General features: G+C 35.0%; 1 protein-coding gene across 1 annotated transcript in view; it reads left to right on the top strand.

The window, feature by feature from the left end:
* The first annotated feature begins 7,859 nt into the window (after positions 1 to 7,859).
* The window catches only part of LOC150109384 (uncharacterized), a 60,330-nt gene continuing 50,222 nt past the window's right edge, over positions 7,860 to 17,967 (top strand). The window contains exon 1 of the mRNA XM_090402277.1: positions 7,860 to 8,258. Within this exon, the coding sequence (XP_090258403.1) occupies positions 7,860 to 8,258 (399 nt within the window). The remainder of the gene's footprint in view (positions 8,259 to 17,967) is intronic.

Raw genomic sequence — 17,967 nt, 5'->3', positions numbered from 1 at the left:
AAAATGAATTTTATACAGAGACCACATTTAGATACAAAAATGCCCGTATTCAGAATTAAAAAATCCACAACGATATCTTTTATTTATGAAATATAACAAAATTAATTATGTTTTGGCTGCGATATACTATTAATATGATTTTAACTATCTAATGATTTTTGAGAAGTTTGGGATGCCTTTTTAACTCAACCTCCTTTTCCATTAAGATGTGCCCAAACTTCCTTCTGTTAATTACTCTCTCTCTCTCTCTCTCTCTCTCTCTCAAGTACTTCTTTGATGTGCTAGAAATAATATGTGCATGTTATTACGCCATTATGCAGGAGAATCGTCTTGATCATTGACATTAGGAAAATGGGAGTTAATAGAAAAGGGTTTCTGTGGAATTAACATTGTCTCTTTTTATGGTGATTACAGTGGTGCAATGACCATAAAAAAAGTCAATGCATCACCGCATGTACAAGTGCTGGGATGCTGCAAAAGGACTGCAAGACATTTCCCTGTCGTGCCATTTTCATTTAATTAGTTCTGCTGGTTTGTTTTCGTGTTAAAGTGATGTTTTTATTCTCCCTTAAGATGTTGACAAATCGTTAAGATTCGATTTATTTTAATTAGTTAATCATAAATATTATTAATTTGTAATAAACGTATTTAATTGATAAACATACATAAAATAATGTACGTGTTTAACACAAAGATCAAAATATTATAATAAATAGTTCGGAGAATATGTTTTTTTCTTAAAAAAAAAAAGTTTAGAGGGGCTACAGTTCTAAAGCAAAATTAAGATCATTCTTTTTACGCACAACATCTGTTGCTCTTAATTAAATTTTTTAGTATTTTTTCCAGGTCTTGTATCCCTGATGATATAAGTCCGACACCTTACGAAACTTGTCAAGTTGTATTGTTTATTTTAATAAATCTGTTTTACATCTCATTCAAAATGACTGTCTTTGCCGTGGAATAGATAAGAACACTTGACTGATAATCACGCTGTGTTGGGGAGGGTGCTCGGTATAATGTGGTGTTAAAAATGATTATAAAATTTTATTCAATAAACGAGTATAAACTGTGTTCATTTTATAATGAAATAAAAATTTAATTGACCTGAAACGCTTATCGAAATATGACTGTTCTCATAAGATTCTGGAATGGGATGCACCATTCAATATCCACGTAGAAATCGCACTAGCGTATCGAGTAGAATTGCATGAGAGTATCATCGAGTTCCTAATGGTAATTCGAGGTTGGAGAAAGAAGCAACGAGTAGACCCACTGGTCACTTCATATTTTTCCACAAAATCTTCGAAGAATTCATGTTAGCATAGTAGGTGGTCGAATCCATTGGCTCAATACCTGATAAGCGATCCCAATGTATAATTCTGCCTACAAGGTCGTCTCGAAAGAAGAAAACAAAATTATTATTTCGGAATAAGTCACATGTGGAAGGGATCGAGATGAAACCAGTTATGGGCTACTCATTACTCTCTTTGTAAAGTGTGGCTTGACAAAGCTATTGTTGCATGCTCCCCCATAAAACTGTTTTATATATCTTATCTTAAGGAATGATAGAATAGAATATGTGCGGCTGTCGTAGGAGTTAAGCTTTGCTCTTCTTGAAATCTAGTTAATTCATCTAGTGTACAACATTGACAGGTTGTCAATCACTAGATTCGTTATTTTCGAATTTTTATGGCTGTACAATCAATGTAGGATGCGTGTGTATTTTAAGGGGGGAAAAGAAAACAATATCATGATATGGCAGTTATTTCTTAAGTTATTACGTAAAATCTTAAAACTTATCAATTAAACTAAAAGAATGTAGGATTTGTGATTGTCTATGTAGCTACGTTTATCTGCAGGTAAGAGTTTATCGTACACATCTTACTACTGTCCTATTGTATCTGGATAGTAAACCAATGTAGTAGGTCATATATTGAAACTTATCACTTATTCGAAGTTATTACAAACTGCTCGTTACCATTTTATAGTTTTACCGCAATGGAATGATGAACAGAAGACCAATAAATCTCACGAAAAAGAGAATAAAATCACATCACTCATCATCAAAATTCTCTGTGTGTGTGTGTGTGTGTTTTGAAAGAGAAAAAAACTCAATGAAATTTATTTACATAGAAATTCTAGACAGGGGATACACCACATTTAGAGGAAGTTGAGGGCAATGATTTTCAACAAGATAGTGTTCCATCCACAATATGAATGAAACGCAACAATGGGACAATAAATTGGCCAACATCCAAGACTTCCTGATTGACAACGATTGAGCACGTCTTTGGCTTTTCTCTTACAGTGTACCGCTGCCAGAAACCTGACTACGTCTCTCTCTCTCTCTCTCTCTCTCTCTCTGTGTGTGTGTGTGTGTGTGTGTGTGTGTGTGTGTGTGTGTGTGTGTGTGTGTGTGTGTGTGTGTGTGTGTGTGTGTGTGTGTGAGAGAGAGAGAGAGAGAGAGAGAGAGAGAGAGAGAGAGAGAGAGAGAGAGAGATACATCGACTGCGCAAACTATGACAGCAGGTTGAACATTGGCTGGAATATTGACTGTTCAGCAGCGGATTCCAGCACACATACACTGAAAACATGCCAGAGATTTACGTTTTTATTAATATACGATGATTTGCTGACAATATTATTAAAGTGAAAGCCCAGTAATGAAAATAAATATAGAATCTGTCATAAATATTTAAATTTAAGATTCATAACTGTTAATAATAATATTCTCTATAAAAATTAAATTTAACAAAATTGTGATAACAGAAAAAAATAACAGAAAGAAAAAAGTGTGCGAGTGAGAAATTATATTGTGAATCCCTCTTTCACTCTTTTTTTTCTTTCCCATCTGCAAAAAAAAAAAAAAAAAAATGAAAGAAATAAAAATAAATAATTCCATATTGGCGCTAGTTAATATTGGCATCAATCACTTGAAACTCGCGCGACTGCTTTTATTCTAACAATTGATTATTTGAGGTTTTAAATAATATATATTATGCTGTTGGAATTTTTATCACGTTTTTTTTTTAATATTCACAGAGAAAGAGAGAAAGAAAACAAAAAAATAATGATAACACTCAGGTTCAATTATTATACTTTTTTCCTGATTGTTGCTTCTTGATGTAAAATGCAGTCATCGTAAATTATTCGTTTTTTTTTTTTCCAGAAACAGGAAAAGCGATTAAATATTTCTTTTCCGTTCTTGTTGCTTTTCTGAACTGTTGTATGTTTCCTCTAATAAAGGCAGATGATTTATGACTGCTGCAGAGTTTCATTTGCGTTATTTGATGAATATTCTGTGGTAGTTTTTTTTTTTTTTTTTTTTTAAGCTTCACTTTGATCTCAGTGCAAAAATATTTGATCGTTTTATGTTGTCGGCAGCTAGAAAATCAAATATGAATAGCGAGCGAACTAATAACTTAGGTTTAACAGAACAATAAAAAAATGGAAACATATTTATGTTAACGCATTTCTTAATCAAGGTGTTTGGCTTTTTAAAAATGCGCTACTTACACGCGTTGTGACAGGGTAATCTAAACCCTTATAATTAATTAGAGAAAGCTACTTTCCAGATGGCGAAATTTGCACATTTTCTCAATTATGATTCTCACCACTTCATTAGGCATAAGTAAGCGTATTTTCGTCTGCCATTTTATGCACGCGATACCGCATAGAAAAATTATGGATCATATTAGTTTCTTGGTAAAACGATGATAAATGACAATCATTACGTGAAATAATTGAAAGAAACTTCGAAAAAATACTTTATCTGATTTGAATTTACACCTTTGATTTAAAAAAAAAAAATCTTGCCTCTTAAGAACTCTAGAGTTAATTGACAATTATCTTAAATATGAAATGCATCATTTTCTCTAGAATATCGAGAATATTAAACTAAAAAATTGAACAGTTCATTGAAGTATGTTTTATTAATGTCGGCTAAATATTGTAATGTAATATTTATTACGTTATTAAAATTTAGTTTTAAATTTTAAATTGTATGCATTACTTGCGATATTTGCTTGTGGTCAAGGTATTGGAGAAACTAGTGAGGACAAGGATTCAAAACTGGGTCGACAGCAGCAGAATTCTCTTTAATGGACAGCATGGGTTTGCTAAAGGAAGATCTTTAGCTTTCTGCTTATTTATTATAACAAGGTGACGAATACTTTGGACAAGGTGGAGTGCATACGCAGCAGTATATTTAGATTTTGCGAAGGCTTTCGATAGATTGCTACATGACAATCTAGTAGTTAAATTGGAACAGATGGGTTGGATAGTAAATTAGCGATTGGATTGCAGATAGGCTGTCTGATGGGTATCAGCAGATTGTGTATGGGGGGGGGGGGTGATATCCCAGAAGAGGAAAGTCACTAGTGGGGGTCTGTTTTGGGCCGTTGTTTAATTTGTATAATAAATGATATTGGAAAGAGTTTAAATTGTGTTATACAGTTGTTTACAGATGATGCAAAGTTGGGGGTAATTAAGTTAAGTAGAACGTGTTGTAACTTTGCAACAGTACCTAAATATACTGTCTAAATGGGTGGATGGGTAGGTGTGTGGGGATGGAAGTTTAATGTTGTAAAGTGTAAGGCTTTAATATTTGGGAAGCAAAGATGGGATGCAGAATATGGCATTGGTGTGATATTTTAGAGGAGGTGGAGGAGATGATATGGATTACTGTACACAGGGTTCAGAGACGATTGACTGAGTTGGTTTTTTTGGTCTCCGAGATGTGAAATATGAGGACAAATTGAGAGAATGCAAATTACAGAACCTAGTGGATAGAAGGAAGAGGGAAGACATGATCGAGATGTATAAGTTGGTAAGGAGTAATTACCAGATTAGCGTGGATGAGATTTTTCATAGAATATATGGAGATGGGGAAAACAAGGGGCCATCTCTGAAAGTTGTATGAGGTGGGTGTATGCGCAAGGGGATGAAGAGTAGATTTTTTTTACATGGAGAGTGGTGGGTGATTGGAATGCATTGCCTGAGAGTGAGATGAGTGCAGGGAGAGTGGATGCATTTAAACCGAGGTATGATGAACTGTGCATGTTAGAGTAGGGCCTCTCACGACGAGTCTTTGACTTCTGATAATAATATTTCTGATATCTGATGATGATGATGATAATAATAATCACATCTGGACTAATCAAGAATAAAATAACATGTGCATTGCCAATACAGAATGTTGATCACAGCTGAATAAGGGATCGCAGATTTCATCTCATCTTCCGTTTAACACGTTAAGCTTTGCCTATCACGATACGCCAAAGTTCATGTAAACCTAATTAATATTTTGATAAGACAATTAAATCTGTCGCCATAGTCGGGTATGATAATCATTTGTGAGTGCTCTTTCTTTTGTCGAAAACAAATTAATTGTGGTTTATTTGTTCTGCGACAAAAAAAGTCGAGTTTTTAGAGAAGATGATTTATAGTGAAGATGCCTTAATGAAAAGCAATATACGTAGAATGTGTATCGAGACTTCTTAATATTGGTCTTTGTTCACTAGGGAGACTTTATTAGAAAATCCAACTCCGAAGTAGTTAGGTCGGTGGCGAGGATTCTTTAGTTGGCAAAAAAAAAAAAAAACTAGATTCAAATCCCGTGTAGGATACAAGGAAATGATCTCATATGGAATGACGATTGTAGAATTTTCCCTCCTGAAAAATAAACAATGCAGGCATAGGAAGGACATACCCATTGACAGACATTGCAGACAATACAGGTATCATTCTTCACATTTATCTGTATTAGTTATTAATACTTTTCCTATCATGTGTCGAAAATTAGGTTTATTGAATGGAACCGGACAGATTTCCTCGCCTGGTATAATAATATTAACAACAACAACGCTGCAACTCATATAAATCGCAAGTGTTACAACAGGAAATGAATGTCATGCCTAAAATTCTTAGTAATAAATGTGTTAATTACAAAATAATCCAAAACAATCTAAAATAGAAATAAAAAAAATCTTGAAGAAGTGGGTTCTGATTCAGAGAGAGAGAGGTGGATTTCAATAACCACGACAGTGGTTATTGATATCCACCCCATTTTAAGAATTTATTTCAGGAGATTTTAAAGCAACGATAAACAAACTTTATGTCTTTCAGTACTGAATACTACTGTAGCAGCAGTGAGTTTTCATTAATGGAATTATCCAATGAAAAACAAATGAAAATTCTCCTTTATAAAGAGGATTTTCAGGAAACTTTTAAAACGATTTTTTGGCAAAGTCATTATGACAATGAGGTAAACCCATGTTGTTCTACTAACTGAACCGCATTTCAACATTAAGGGCATGACTTTAAAATTGTCATCAAGAGAATATATTTGTCTTTATGATCCTCGTAATTTTGCTCATGATATTTTAACAAAATACACAAATCGACCGATGAACATGCGTAACGAACACACAAAATATATTAATCTTTGCATTACTTCTAAGACTACAAAACAAGTATATTTTTTCCTGATAAACTGTCTTAGGACCACAGTTACGTCTTTTAGATCAACAATATGGATTATTTTTCCACTGATCCAACACCCAAGGATATCTCACTTTTTGAGAAAACCAGTCAGCTCTGCTGTTTGCAAAATCGTCGCTCCAGACAGACGGACACTCACAATAAGAGTTTTATCGAACTCCGAAAGCTCCTTTGTTTTTCCTATTGTGATCAACATTATTGGCGATGACTGACCAGCAGCATTCTTAAATAGCTGTCTAGAACACGTGGTGACGCACGTGACCAATCATTTTTCATATATGCTTGTAAGTGAAGTTTACGTATATCTGCATAAAGGTTTCTGATTCAGTGGCCGCTATGTGTAGATCTCAGGAATATTTTACGGTGGAGAAACTTGCCGCTACTAATCTAGTTGTGGTGGTTGTGTAATTAATTTTAAATTATATAATATCTAAAATTATATTATATTATAATAAAATTATAATATAATAAATTATAATTTTGAGACTTCGCTCTGTTTTCGAAATTTATTGTGATTAGGTAAACTTGCATTATTGTAACGAGAGTTAGGATTAGGATCAAAAGATGGCGTTTGCTATCTACTGTACGCTCTCTCTGTCTTCAAAATTATTATTAACTCTAGAAAGTTTTTTTATATTCTTTCGTTTATAATTCTCTATCTCATGATGTTTAATATACATATGTAGAAAACTACAACAATTATCTGGCAATAGGGCGAATCGTATTCTAAGATTCTGTTCACAACAAAATATATTTTGATAATCAAACTAAATTTGTCATAAAATTATTTAACATCATTAAATTTTATCTTATTTTTGAATGTATTATTGATATATTTTGATTTTATCTAAAACTAATACTAAATATCGCTATGTTTCCATATTTTCAGATATCTGGCTGCATACTTCAATTAAATCCTTGTTCACGGCTTTTGCACAATAAACTTCCGCATGTGCCAAGTAAAGAAACCTATCGTCTGTATCTTCATACTACCTCTTCATTCCTTGAGAAAAGAATCGCTTGACAGGAGATGATCTGCTTATCAACCACATAGTTCGAAATCGTTTTATACAAAGAGTATTTAGTTAGAAAGACTTTAATTTATTTCGAAAAGTCAGGTGTATACGAAATATAATTTTCTAAAACAGTTTAGAGGATTGAAATCAAATCCTAAAGACAAATGGATTGTTTGAGTACTCCAGCGTCCTCTATTGGGGAACGGTGGATTATTCAGTCGAGATTATTTCTTGGAATTCTATAAGATTATCTCTGGTTGATTCCTCACGACTATGCAATTCCCCAATAGCTAAAAAAATATATATATTCGATGCCTGGTCCTTTTTGAACACATTGTACTTATGGCAAATGATTCCCGACTCGATATGTTCAATGACGGCGTAACCGAGCCAACTGCGAACGCTTCTTCGTCCACGCTACTTTCGGGACTGCTCCAGAATGACAGTGATAGCATTAATAATAATATTAAAATGGCATCATCTGATTTGTGGAAACAAAAGATGCAGGTCCCACCTGATTGGTCGAAATTAAAAAACGAACTCGGATTGATGTGGCAAATCCATACGTACGGCTTCGCATGTATCTTTCTTATTCTGGCAGGTGCAGCTTTTTTCACCATCCTTGGACTACGAGCACAACTTTCAACCCGCCCACATCTTACATCTGTGAATGTCTTCCTGTGTTTACTAGGAATTTCTCGCACACTGAGTCTTTTTGTAGATCCTTACGGATCCAGAAAGGTAAGGCTACTTAAGAAAAAATTCTAGTTTTCCTCTAAGCCAATATAAATCAATAGCATTTAGATTTTTTTTTTCAGTCTAAGAGGTGTACGTATAATATAATTGTCATGCCTTTTTCCAGTGGTGAATTATTCTTAGGAATACAAAGGATCTAAAACTTACTTATTTTTCTTTAATGTTTCTTTTCTCGTCAGTTCAGTAAAAAAATATTTGTTTCTCTTTCTCTTCTTCTTTTCTCTCTTCCTTCATCTATATGGGTGATGATGAGGCCGAATGAACTCTTTCCACTTCTGTCTGTCCCGGGAGAGTCCGAACAATTCTGTCCAGTTTGGTGTCGCTTGTTGTGATTTGGTTTTCAGGTCCTCTTTTATTTTGTCTATTCATCTAATTCTGGGCCGCCTTTGGTAACCTTTTATGTGTCCATTCTAGTCACATGGCAAAGCCATCGAAGTCTTCTTTCTTGGATTTTGTCTATTATTGTTATTTCTTGTTTTAGTCGTTTCCTTATGTCTTCGTTTCTTAGTCTATCCAACAGAGATACTCCAAGTAATCTGCTCAGAAAACCTATCGCAGCAGTTAATAATTTTTCTCTTCAGCTTTTTTGAGATTCCAGCATTCATTTCCGTAGAGAAGTATTGGGAGGACTATTGTCTCATAGATTCTTACTTTTCTTACTTGTTTGATGTCTCTTGACTTCCATATTTTATTAAGTCGTCCAAAAGTTTGGAACGTTTGACTGGTTCGTCTGTTTATATCTTTTATAATTTCACCATTGTACTCAATAACTCCTCCAAGGTAGGTGAAGTTTTCTACCTGCTCTAGATTCTTACTATCAGTTTCAATTTTCAGATTGGTGCTTCTTTTTCCTATTTGCATAATTTTTGTTTTGTCTATATTTATGTTTAATCCAGATTTTATACACTCCTCCTCAATTTTATCAGAAATTGCTGTAGATTTTCTTCTGTGCTTACAAGTAATGCAATGTCGTCTGCAAATTTTAAATTTGTTACATTTTCCCCATATATATTTTGATTCCGGAGCCTTCATTGTTTGAGGCCTTATTGGTTGCTTCTTCCATTGTAAGATTGAACAGGTCTGGTGACAGATTGCATCCCTGTCTTACTCCGCTCTCTGTGTAAAACCAGTTGATTAAGATATCCTCCACTCGTACTGCACTCTCTGATTACTCCTATAGATTCTTTATTATTCTTAGAGTTTTGTTGGGAATTCCAAATTCTTTCGTGGTTTCCTATTGTTCTCTTCTTCGAATTGAATCAAATGCCTGAAGAAAGTCTATGAAATTTATGTAGCAACTTTGGTTGTACTCTAATGTCTTTTCTATTAGCTGTCTTAAGGTGAATAGTTGATCAATTGTGCTTCATCTGAAACCTACTTGTTCTTCTTCTAGTGCCAGTTCTATATATGGCTTAATTTGCTTTTGGAGTACTTTCGTAAAAACCTTACTTGGAATACTGAGGAGGCTAATGCCTCTGTAATTATTATTGCAATCTATTTTATCTCCTTTTTTATATATCGGAGTTGTGACTGATTTGGTCCAATCAGTAGATGTTGCTTCATTTTTGTAGATCCTTTCAAATAATGTTCTTAATGGTTCCAAAAGTTGTTCCTTTCCTTCTTTTAAGAATTCTGAATGTATTTGATCAATACCAGGTGCTTTCCTAGTTTTAAGTTTATCTATGCTGTGTGCTATTGTTTCTTTAGTAAAGATATTTGTTTCCTCTTCCATTTCAGTGGCTGGAATCGTAATATCCTGAGATCTATTTTTATTATATGTCTCTAAAGTATTCTTCCCATCTGGCCATTCTTTTTGTTTTACTATCAGTTAGTTGTCCCTCTTTGTTTTTGATCATTATCATTTTTGTTCTCTGTGTCTTACTAATTGGATCTATTTGTTTATATAATCCGTGGAGGTTGTTTATTTTTGATAGCTTTTCTGCCATTTTGCATTTGTCTTCTAATCAGTTATTCTTGTCTCTTTTAACTATTTTTATAATTTCTCTAATTAATCTATTATATTCATTTCTGTTATAGTTCTGTTTTAATTTCATGCTTTCCCTTTGGTCGCTTACTTTACTTCAAGATCCAATCCTTTAACTTTCTCTTTCTGCGTAGACTATTGTATTTTCTGCCGATTTTAATATTATTTCCTTTAATTTGCACCAATTTTCTTCGATATTTATATTCTGTTTTGGTAGTTCCTTCAGGTTTTTATCTAGTTCTACTTGATATTTTCTTAGAATATTATTGTCTTGTAGTTTATATGCATTCAGTCTCCTTTTGACTTTTTAACTTTATTCTTAAGTTTGCTAATACTAGCTTATGGTCTGACCCACAGTTCGCAGCAAAGGATCTGCAATTTAGGATACTTGATTTCCATATTTGGTTCAATAATATAGTAGATTCTTGGTTTCTTTGTCTGGTGATATCCAGACAGATATTTTCTGTCTGTCTGGATATCACTAGATTTTCTTTGGGGTTTTGGTTGTTTAAAGAGAGTGTTGGTTATTGTTAGTCTATTATTTGAGCAGAAGTTCTTTCGCTACGTTCGTTGCTTTCTCCATACCCGAACTGCCGGATTGCTCTTTTGGCCAGGTATCCCAGTCTTTGCCTACTTTTGCGTTTAAATCCCCCATTACAATTAGGAGATAATGACTTGATGTCTTCTGTACTGCTTTTTGCAGATCTATATATAACTCCTCAATATCTTCTTCTGGTGATGTTGAAGTCGGTGCGCATACTTGAATAATAGTCAGTGATCCAACAGATGTTTTAAATGTTGCTTTAATTATCCTAGATGAGATAGGATTGTAAGACAATGGAGAGTTTTGAGCCTCTTTTTTAATATAAGTGCTACTCCCTCTTGGTTTGTTGTCCTCCCTGTCTGAAATTAAAATTTTATACTGTCCATTGTGAAATTCTCCTTTTCCAGTCCATCTGATTTCTCAGAGTTCAATCACTTCCCATCTGTAGTTGTCTAATTCATGCAGTAGTATTTCTAATGCTCCTTCCTGGTGAAAGGTTCTTACGTTCCATGTTCCTATTTGGTTTTGTTTTTCCTGTATACTGGGTGATGTTTTGTTCCAATAACATATTTTTCGCCTTCACTATCTCGGTTCCCGAATAGTGGGCGCGTTCCTTTTTGACAGGGCGACGGTCGAGCCGGCATGCATCTTTAGGTTGGTTTCAGTTCATTCGGTTTCATTGGTTAAGTTTCGTCAGGTGTCAACTACCACTCCTTGACCTGAATTCAGCCACTCTTAACATGGAGTACAGACTTTGTTTGCAGCCAGTTCACCGAATACAGTCGCTGCTTGAGATCATCATGTGTGGCCAGTTTATAGTAGCTTCTTGGAGCCATAAGTGAGAGTTGGGTGTCCAGTAAGAACCAATCCAGCTGAACCACAATTATATGCGACCGTCCAAGTGGAGAGGTACTATCTCTCCTCGATACCCCATACACCCCAAGCATCTTTATTTCTGTTTTGATTCTTCTAAGATAAGACTGCTGTGTCAGCTTTCTCCATATAAGTTTCCACCCTTTTCCTTAAGATAGTGCGAGCTCTTACAATATCCCTTGGCTTCTTAGAAATCTGCTTAATGGTTATAAGTTTCAGGCTTCCTCTTGGTGACAATGATTGGCAAAGAACTTTTCTTAAAACTTGTTGCACTCAAGTAGACATTCAGTTCGCATATTCGAAATAATGAATCCATCTCTCTGAAACATATCATTACTATTTATGTACTACATGTAAAGTTTCTGATCTTGAAACAAAACTAAATATCGGATTATTTCATGTATTTCTGTCAGATGAATGCAATTCCTACAACGCAAAATATACGCGAGGCCGGCCTCCTGACTAAGAAAGGTAGCATTAATTGTAATGTTGAAACAAGTCATCCCATGAATATGTTAGGTCTGTTAATTGCGCGTGTTCTTTAGAATCGGTTTACTTTTTTTTTTTTTGGAGAATTAAAAGCCCAAATTTCTCTTAGGAAAAATCTTCCATCTTCGTATTCTTCTTCTTCGTGTAGCTTCCTCAGTGAGAAGGTGCAGCACCACGTTCTTCCAGTTCTCTCTGTTGGTGGCTTTCCTTTTTGTTTCTGCATATTCATGTGATCCTGTCCATGATCTTCAAGCCATATCCTTCGTGTTTTTACCTCTTGATCCTTTTCCCATAATTTTTCCTTCTAAAACTGTTAGTATCCTCTGTCCTTCTGAACTTCTCATCTTTCTCTGGATCATTTCCTGTAATAAATATCTCTATGTTCTCATTCTCTGTAGGACATCTGTATTTGTCACAGGTTCTGTCCATGGGATTTTCAGATCTTCGTATTAGCCTAACTAATTCGTCTTCAGTCGAAAAACCCTTATAAAAGTTCTTTCCGTCTCAATTGTGATTCAGATCTAGGTCCAAACGTCTTTCCAGCAGAAAGGTAAATATCGTAAATGTCCTTACGAATGCATACACATAAAAATTAAAATACCTTGATGCTTACAATAATTTGACAGAGTTGCACAACCATTTTATAGGCTTACCATCACCAATAAATTCCTTTTCGCGCAAATTTTTGAAGTCTCACTGATGATCATTGAATGTAAATTCCGCTTATGTCGAATAAACATGACTACTACTTTTAAAACCTGAAAAACATCCTCTTCTAATCCTATTTTGCATTCCTATTTTATCTGTTATTTTCCGACCAAACTGTCCAAGCTGACACATTTTTGCTTGTCACATCAACGAACTCCATTAATCACTGTCACGAACATTTCGTTGTATACTCCCATTTTCTAAAACTCAATAGCTGCATAATAAGTGCATTCAATATCCGTCACGTTTCTCATATTTCTAGAGTTCTAACTGATGATATAGGAACCACATTAGTTATCATTCTATACATACATTTTGTGATTTATCAATGCACTCGTATTTCATTCATTTCGCATCGGTTTTATATAAAACGAAGAGAGGAACATTCTCTTCCTTTTATTTTAAATAGAAATATACTTTGTTATATTCATTCATTTATGCGTCTTTTTTCCCCCATTTTTGTTGTAACAAAACTGGCTTCCAGAAATTTCCTGGGTAAAAGAAAATGTGAAGTCTTACAGATTTATTAGTTAAAAATTACGCAAAGAATTAAGTAGCCAATCCAGCAGCTATGCAAGCTTCCGTTAGATCAAAGCACTAAAGAATTACTGCTGGTCATCAATATATTGTACACCAATTATTCTAACGTAATTCTCGAGCTGTAAGGTGGCATAAGGTCATTGAAGTTCAACTGAGAATCGCAGTACTAATCATCGTTAGATTTCTATTAAAGTCAATGACCTCAATCCAGTATATGTATATATTTAGAAACCTCCATATATATATATATATATATACACACACCAAATGAGACAATATATATATGGAGGCATAGGGTTAACCACCTTATCCTCGAGATGGTAGCAGTTAAGTAAATAGAAATCCTTGACACTACAAGGTAAAAGAGGATATATATATATATATAGATATATAGATATATATAGATATATATATATACAGGGTGTTCGGGATAAATTTGACATATTTATAATTAATTATATTTTTCCGTAAGTTACATGTATTAACACACACTTCTCTTCATTTAAAAGTTTGGACCCTTCTTCATTCATATACAAGATGTCAGAAAGGATGGATAGCTGGAACCCACCTGAATCATGGAAGAGAATAACTTGTATCATGATGATTCGTGCCCGCCATCAAAATAAGGATATTACGACTGCTGCCCAATGCTCCCTGAATACAGTAAAAACAATCAGGCATGAACTAGAGACTTGCAATGGTGACTACGAGGATGTAGCAAGAAGAAAGATCCCTAGCAGACGATCTGATTGCGTTCGTACAGCAGAATTCCTCGCAAATCTGCAGGAACAGGTGTTGAAGAACCCCTGGCATTGGAATTCGGGCTTTGTTCGTGGAGTTGCTAACTGTAGTCAAGCCCTGGATAACAAGGGTAGCCAATGGTAGGCCGTATGTATGGCAGCAGGATTCGGCCCCTTGCCACACCTCTGGGAAAAGTCAAAAATGGTTGTCTGAAAATTTCTACGACTTCACCAGTCCAAATGTTTGGCCTCCAAACTCCCCAGACCTTAACCCCATGGATTATTTTGTATGGGGCGCAGTTGAAAAAGACACCAATCGCACTTCCAGTAATACAAAAGCCCAGTTAATGGATAAAATTAAAACAGTTTTTGCGGCCCTTCCCAGGGAGACTGTAGCATCAGCTTGTTCGAGGTTCCGAAGCAGAATTGAAGCTGTGATCGATGCTAATGGTGGTTATTTTGATTAAATCTTGTTGATAGTATTGTAATTAACTCTGCCTGTAATGTTTTTTTGTCAATTCATTAAATTTAATAGATACAAAGAAGATTTTCTTTTTCCTTACGAAACTGTCAAATTTATCCCGAACACCCTGTATATATAGATATATAGATATATATAGATATATATATATATATATATATAGATATATAGATATATATAGATATATATATATATATATATAGATATATATAATACTCAAGGCTATATAATACTATATATTATATATAATAATACTCAAATACTCAAATAATACTCAAACCTATATAATACTCAAGGGCTCACTCTAGTGAGTACGGGGCATGGCGAACCCGAGGCACCTGAAGCTGGACCACGCCTTACTTCATGTAATATACACCTGTTATATTATCTGTAGACTGGTCCCTAATCTTCTTTCCCTCTGTATTTCTTTTCACCTTGCTCCTTCCCCCCAATGCTATTAGAGTATTCGAGGGCTAGGGGTGATTCTATCCTATTTACCTATTTTTTTATTATCTCATGCACCTGCCCACCCCAAGTTAAAATGGTGAAGACAAATCAGAAGTCAATACCGCATCGGTCGTCGCGCGGGTTACCAAGGACCGCACTGGATGTCAGGCTTCTAGGACAGCCAGTGATAAATGGGCTACAGGAGCAAGATCCACAGAACTCGAAAGTATTTACTAGAAGAAAGTGGAGCATGGCTGAAAATAGACAAGTCATGCAGTGTTTCTACAGTTCAAACCCATCAGTTAGGGGATTTTAGAAACGAATGTTCCAACTTTGGCTTGAACGACACCCAAATTCTGAAATTTCATTCGAAAGGCTGATGCAGCAACGCAGCTTCATTATCAAACGCAAGGTATTTAGTGAACTTGAGCTGGAAGCACTGAAACCTCAAGCTGTAAAAGGAGACCGTACTGACCCTGAAGTGACCAAGAATATGAATGAAGCAGAACCAGATTCCAACGTGCAGAATGCTGAAAATTTTGAAAATATACAAATAGTTGAAAGGAAGCTATCAGATAAGGAACAAGAACTCGCACGAAAAATTAACGAGCAAATGAACAGCAACCAGGAACGAGTTAGGCTTCCAGTATTGAGACAAGTACCTCAACAAAAACTGAAGGAACTCCTACAAGAGGCCAATGAAGCTGCAAGGGATATTCCTACCGGAACTATTGGGCAAACGAATCAACTTATGTACTCAATAGCCTGCGTCGGAACATCTGAATTAGGATATAAGATTAGTCCCAAAAGCAGTAAGGCTCAAGAACCAAAATGGAAGCATCGACTGGAGAATAAAATTATTAAACTCAGAGCAGACATGAGAAATTTGAAAAACCTTAAGGAAAAGAAGCTGAAAAACACAAAAATCCGAAATAACCTCATAAAGAGATATAATACTGGAACACGACCTATTGATGGAGTATTAGAGGAAGTGAAGCAAAAAATAGTTGCTGTTGCAGCTAAAATAAGAAGATACAGTGCACGCATTGAACAGTACAAGCAAAATTCGATGTTTCGCGCAAATCAGTTTTACAAGAAAATTGATTGCTGCAGGAATGATAACCTTAAAGAAAATATAAATATAAATACCAGAGACAAAGAAAATACACTAAAGTTTTGGAAAAACCTATGGGACATCCCTAAGAGGCACAATAACAAGGCAAAATGGATTGAACAAATTGCGAACAAATCTCAAGAACGAAAAATGGACCAACTGAAAATAACAACTGAAATGGTTCAAAAGCAAGCTAAAAAAATAAAAAATTGGTCAACACCTGGGAAGGATGAATTACATGGCTACTGGTTGAAATATCTAACAGGCTTACATGAAAGGCTTGCTAACCAATTTTATGATGTTTTAGAAGGGAAAATGCAAAGCAGAGTGGCTCACAGCAGGGAAAACGTTTTTGATCATAAAGGATAAAGAAAAAGGTCCAAACCCAGAAAACTTCCGACCAATAACCTGCCTGCCAACAACGTTTAAGCTACTCACAGGCATACTAGCTGATAAAATATACAGCTATCTTAAAGCAAATTCTCTTCTCCCAATTGAACAAAAAGGTAACAGCAAAAATTCAAGAGGCACAAAAGACCAATTGCTGATTGATAAAATGATTCTTAAAAATTGCAAACGTAGAAAAACCAACCTTCATATGGCCTGGATCGATTATAAAAAAGCGTTTGATTCGGTGCCTCATAGTTGGATTTTAAAATGCACAGAACTATTTGGTATTAGCGAAAACGTGCAAAACTTTTTGCAATCCAGCATGAAAAACTGGAAAACAACGTTGGTTATAAATAGAGAAGAAACTGGAGAGGTAAACATAAAAAGGGGCATCTTTCAAGGAGACTCGTTATCTCCTCTATTGTTTATATTGTCATTGATCCCCTTAACTAGAATTTTAAATAAAACCGCTCATGGTTATCAAAACCATGAGCAGTTTTGATAACCATGAGCAAAAGAGTGCAAAGATATCTCACCTTTTATACATGGGCGATCTGAAGTTGTATGCAAAATCAGAGAATGAACTCGGATCGTTGCTAAACACTGTGCACATATTCAGTCAAGATATATCAATGGATTTTGGCTTAGACAAATGTGCAATTGCTGGAATAACAAGAGGAAAGTTTGAAGATATGAACGAAATCGAGCTGCTCAATGGTGAAATAATCAACGCAATAAAATTCGAAGACAGCTACAAACATTTGGGAATTTTAGAAGCATCACAAATTCTGCACAATAAGATCAAAGAAAGAACTAAAGCAGAATACATAAGACGATTAAGAAAACTCCTTAAGTCGATGCTTAATGCTGGAAATTTGATAAAAGCAATTAATACCTGGGCCATACCTGTTCTGAGATATTCAGCAGGCATTGTTGAATGGACCCAGCTAGAGATGGAAGATTTAGATCGAAAAACTCGAAAATTAATGACAATGCACCACGCCCTCAATCCTCGCAGTGACATTGATAGGCTATATCTATCACGCAAAAAAGGAGGTAGAGGATTATTACAAGTGAAACAAGTTATTGAAGAAGAAAAACGAAATTTAAATGATTATCTGCAGCAAACAACGGAAAAATTTCTAATTGAGGTAACGAAAGAGGGTTTATTTAAACCCATGCATGGAAAATACCTTCACAGCATAGAGGACAGCGCTGACAGCAACTTGACCTGGCACTGGTTGAGAAATGGAGCACTAAAGAAAGAAACGGAATCAGTAATTTTTGCAGCACAAGAACAGGCCATTAAAACCAACGTTATGAAGGCAAAAATACAAAAAATTCAAGAAGACAGTAAATGTAGATTGTGCAAAGAAAAGGAAGA

This window comes from Typopeltis vanoorti, chromosome 2 (assembly GCF_054136105.1).
Source record: "Typopeltis vanoorti isolate ZY-2024b chromosome 2, IOZ_Tvanoo_1.0, whole genome shotgun sequence".
Classification (NCBI taxonomy): Eukaryota; Metazoa; Arthropoda; class Arachnida; order Uropygi; family Thelyphonidae; genus Typopeltis; species Typopeltis vanoorti.
This window is presented reverse-complemented; position numbering and strand designations above follow the sequence as displayed.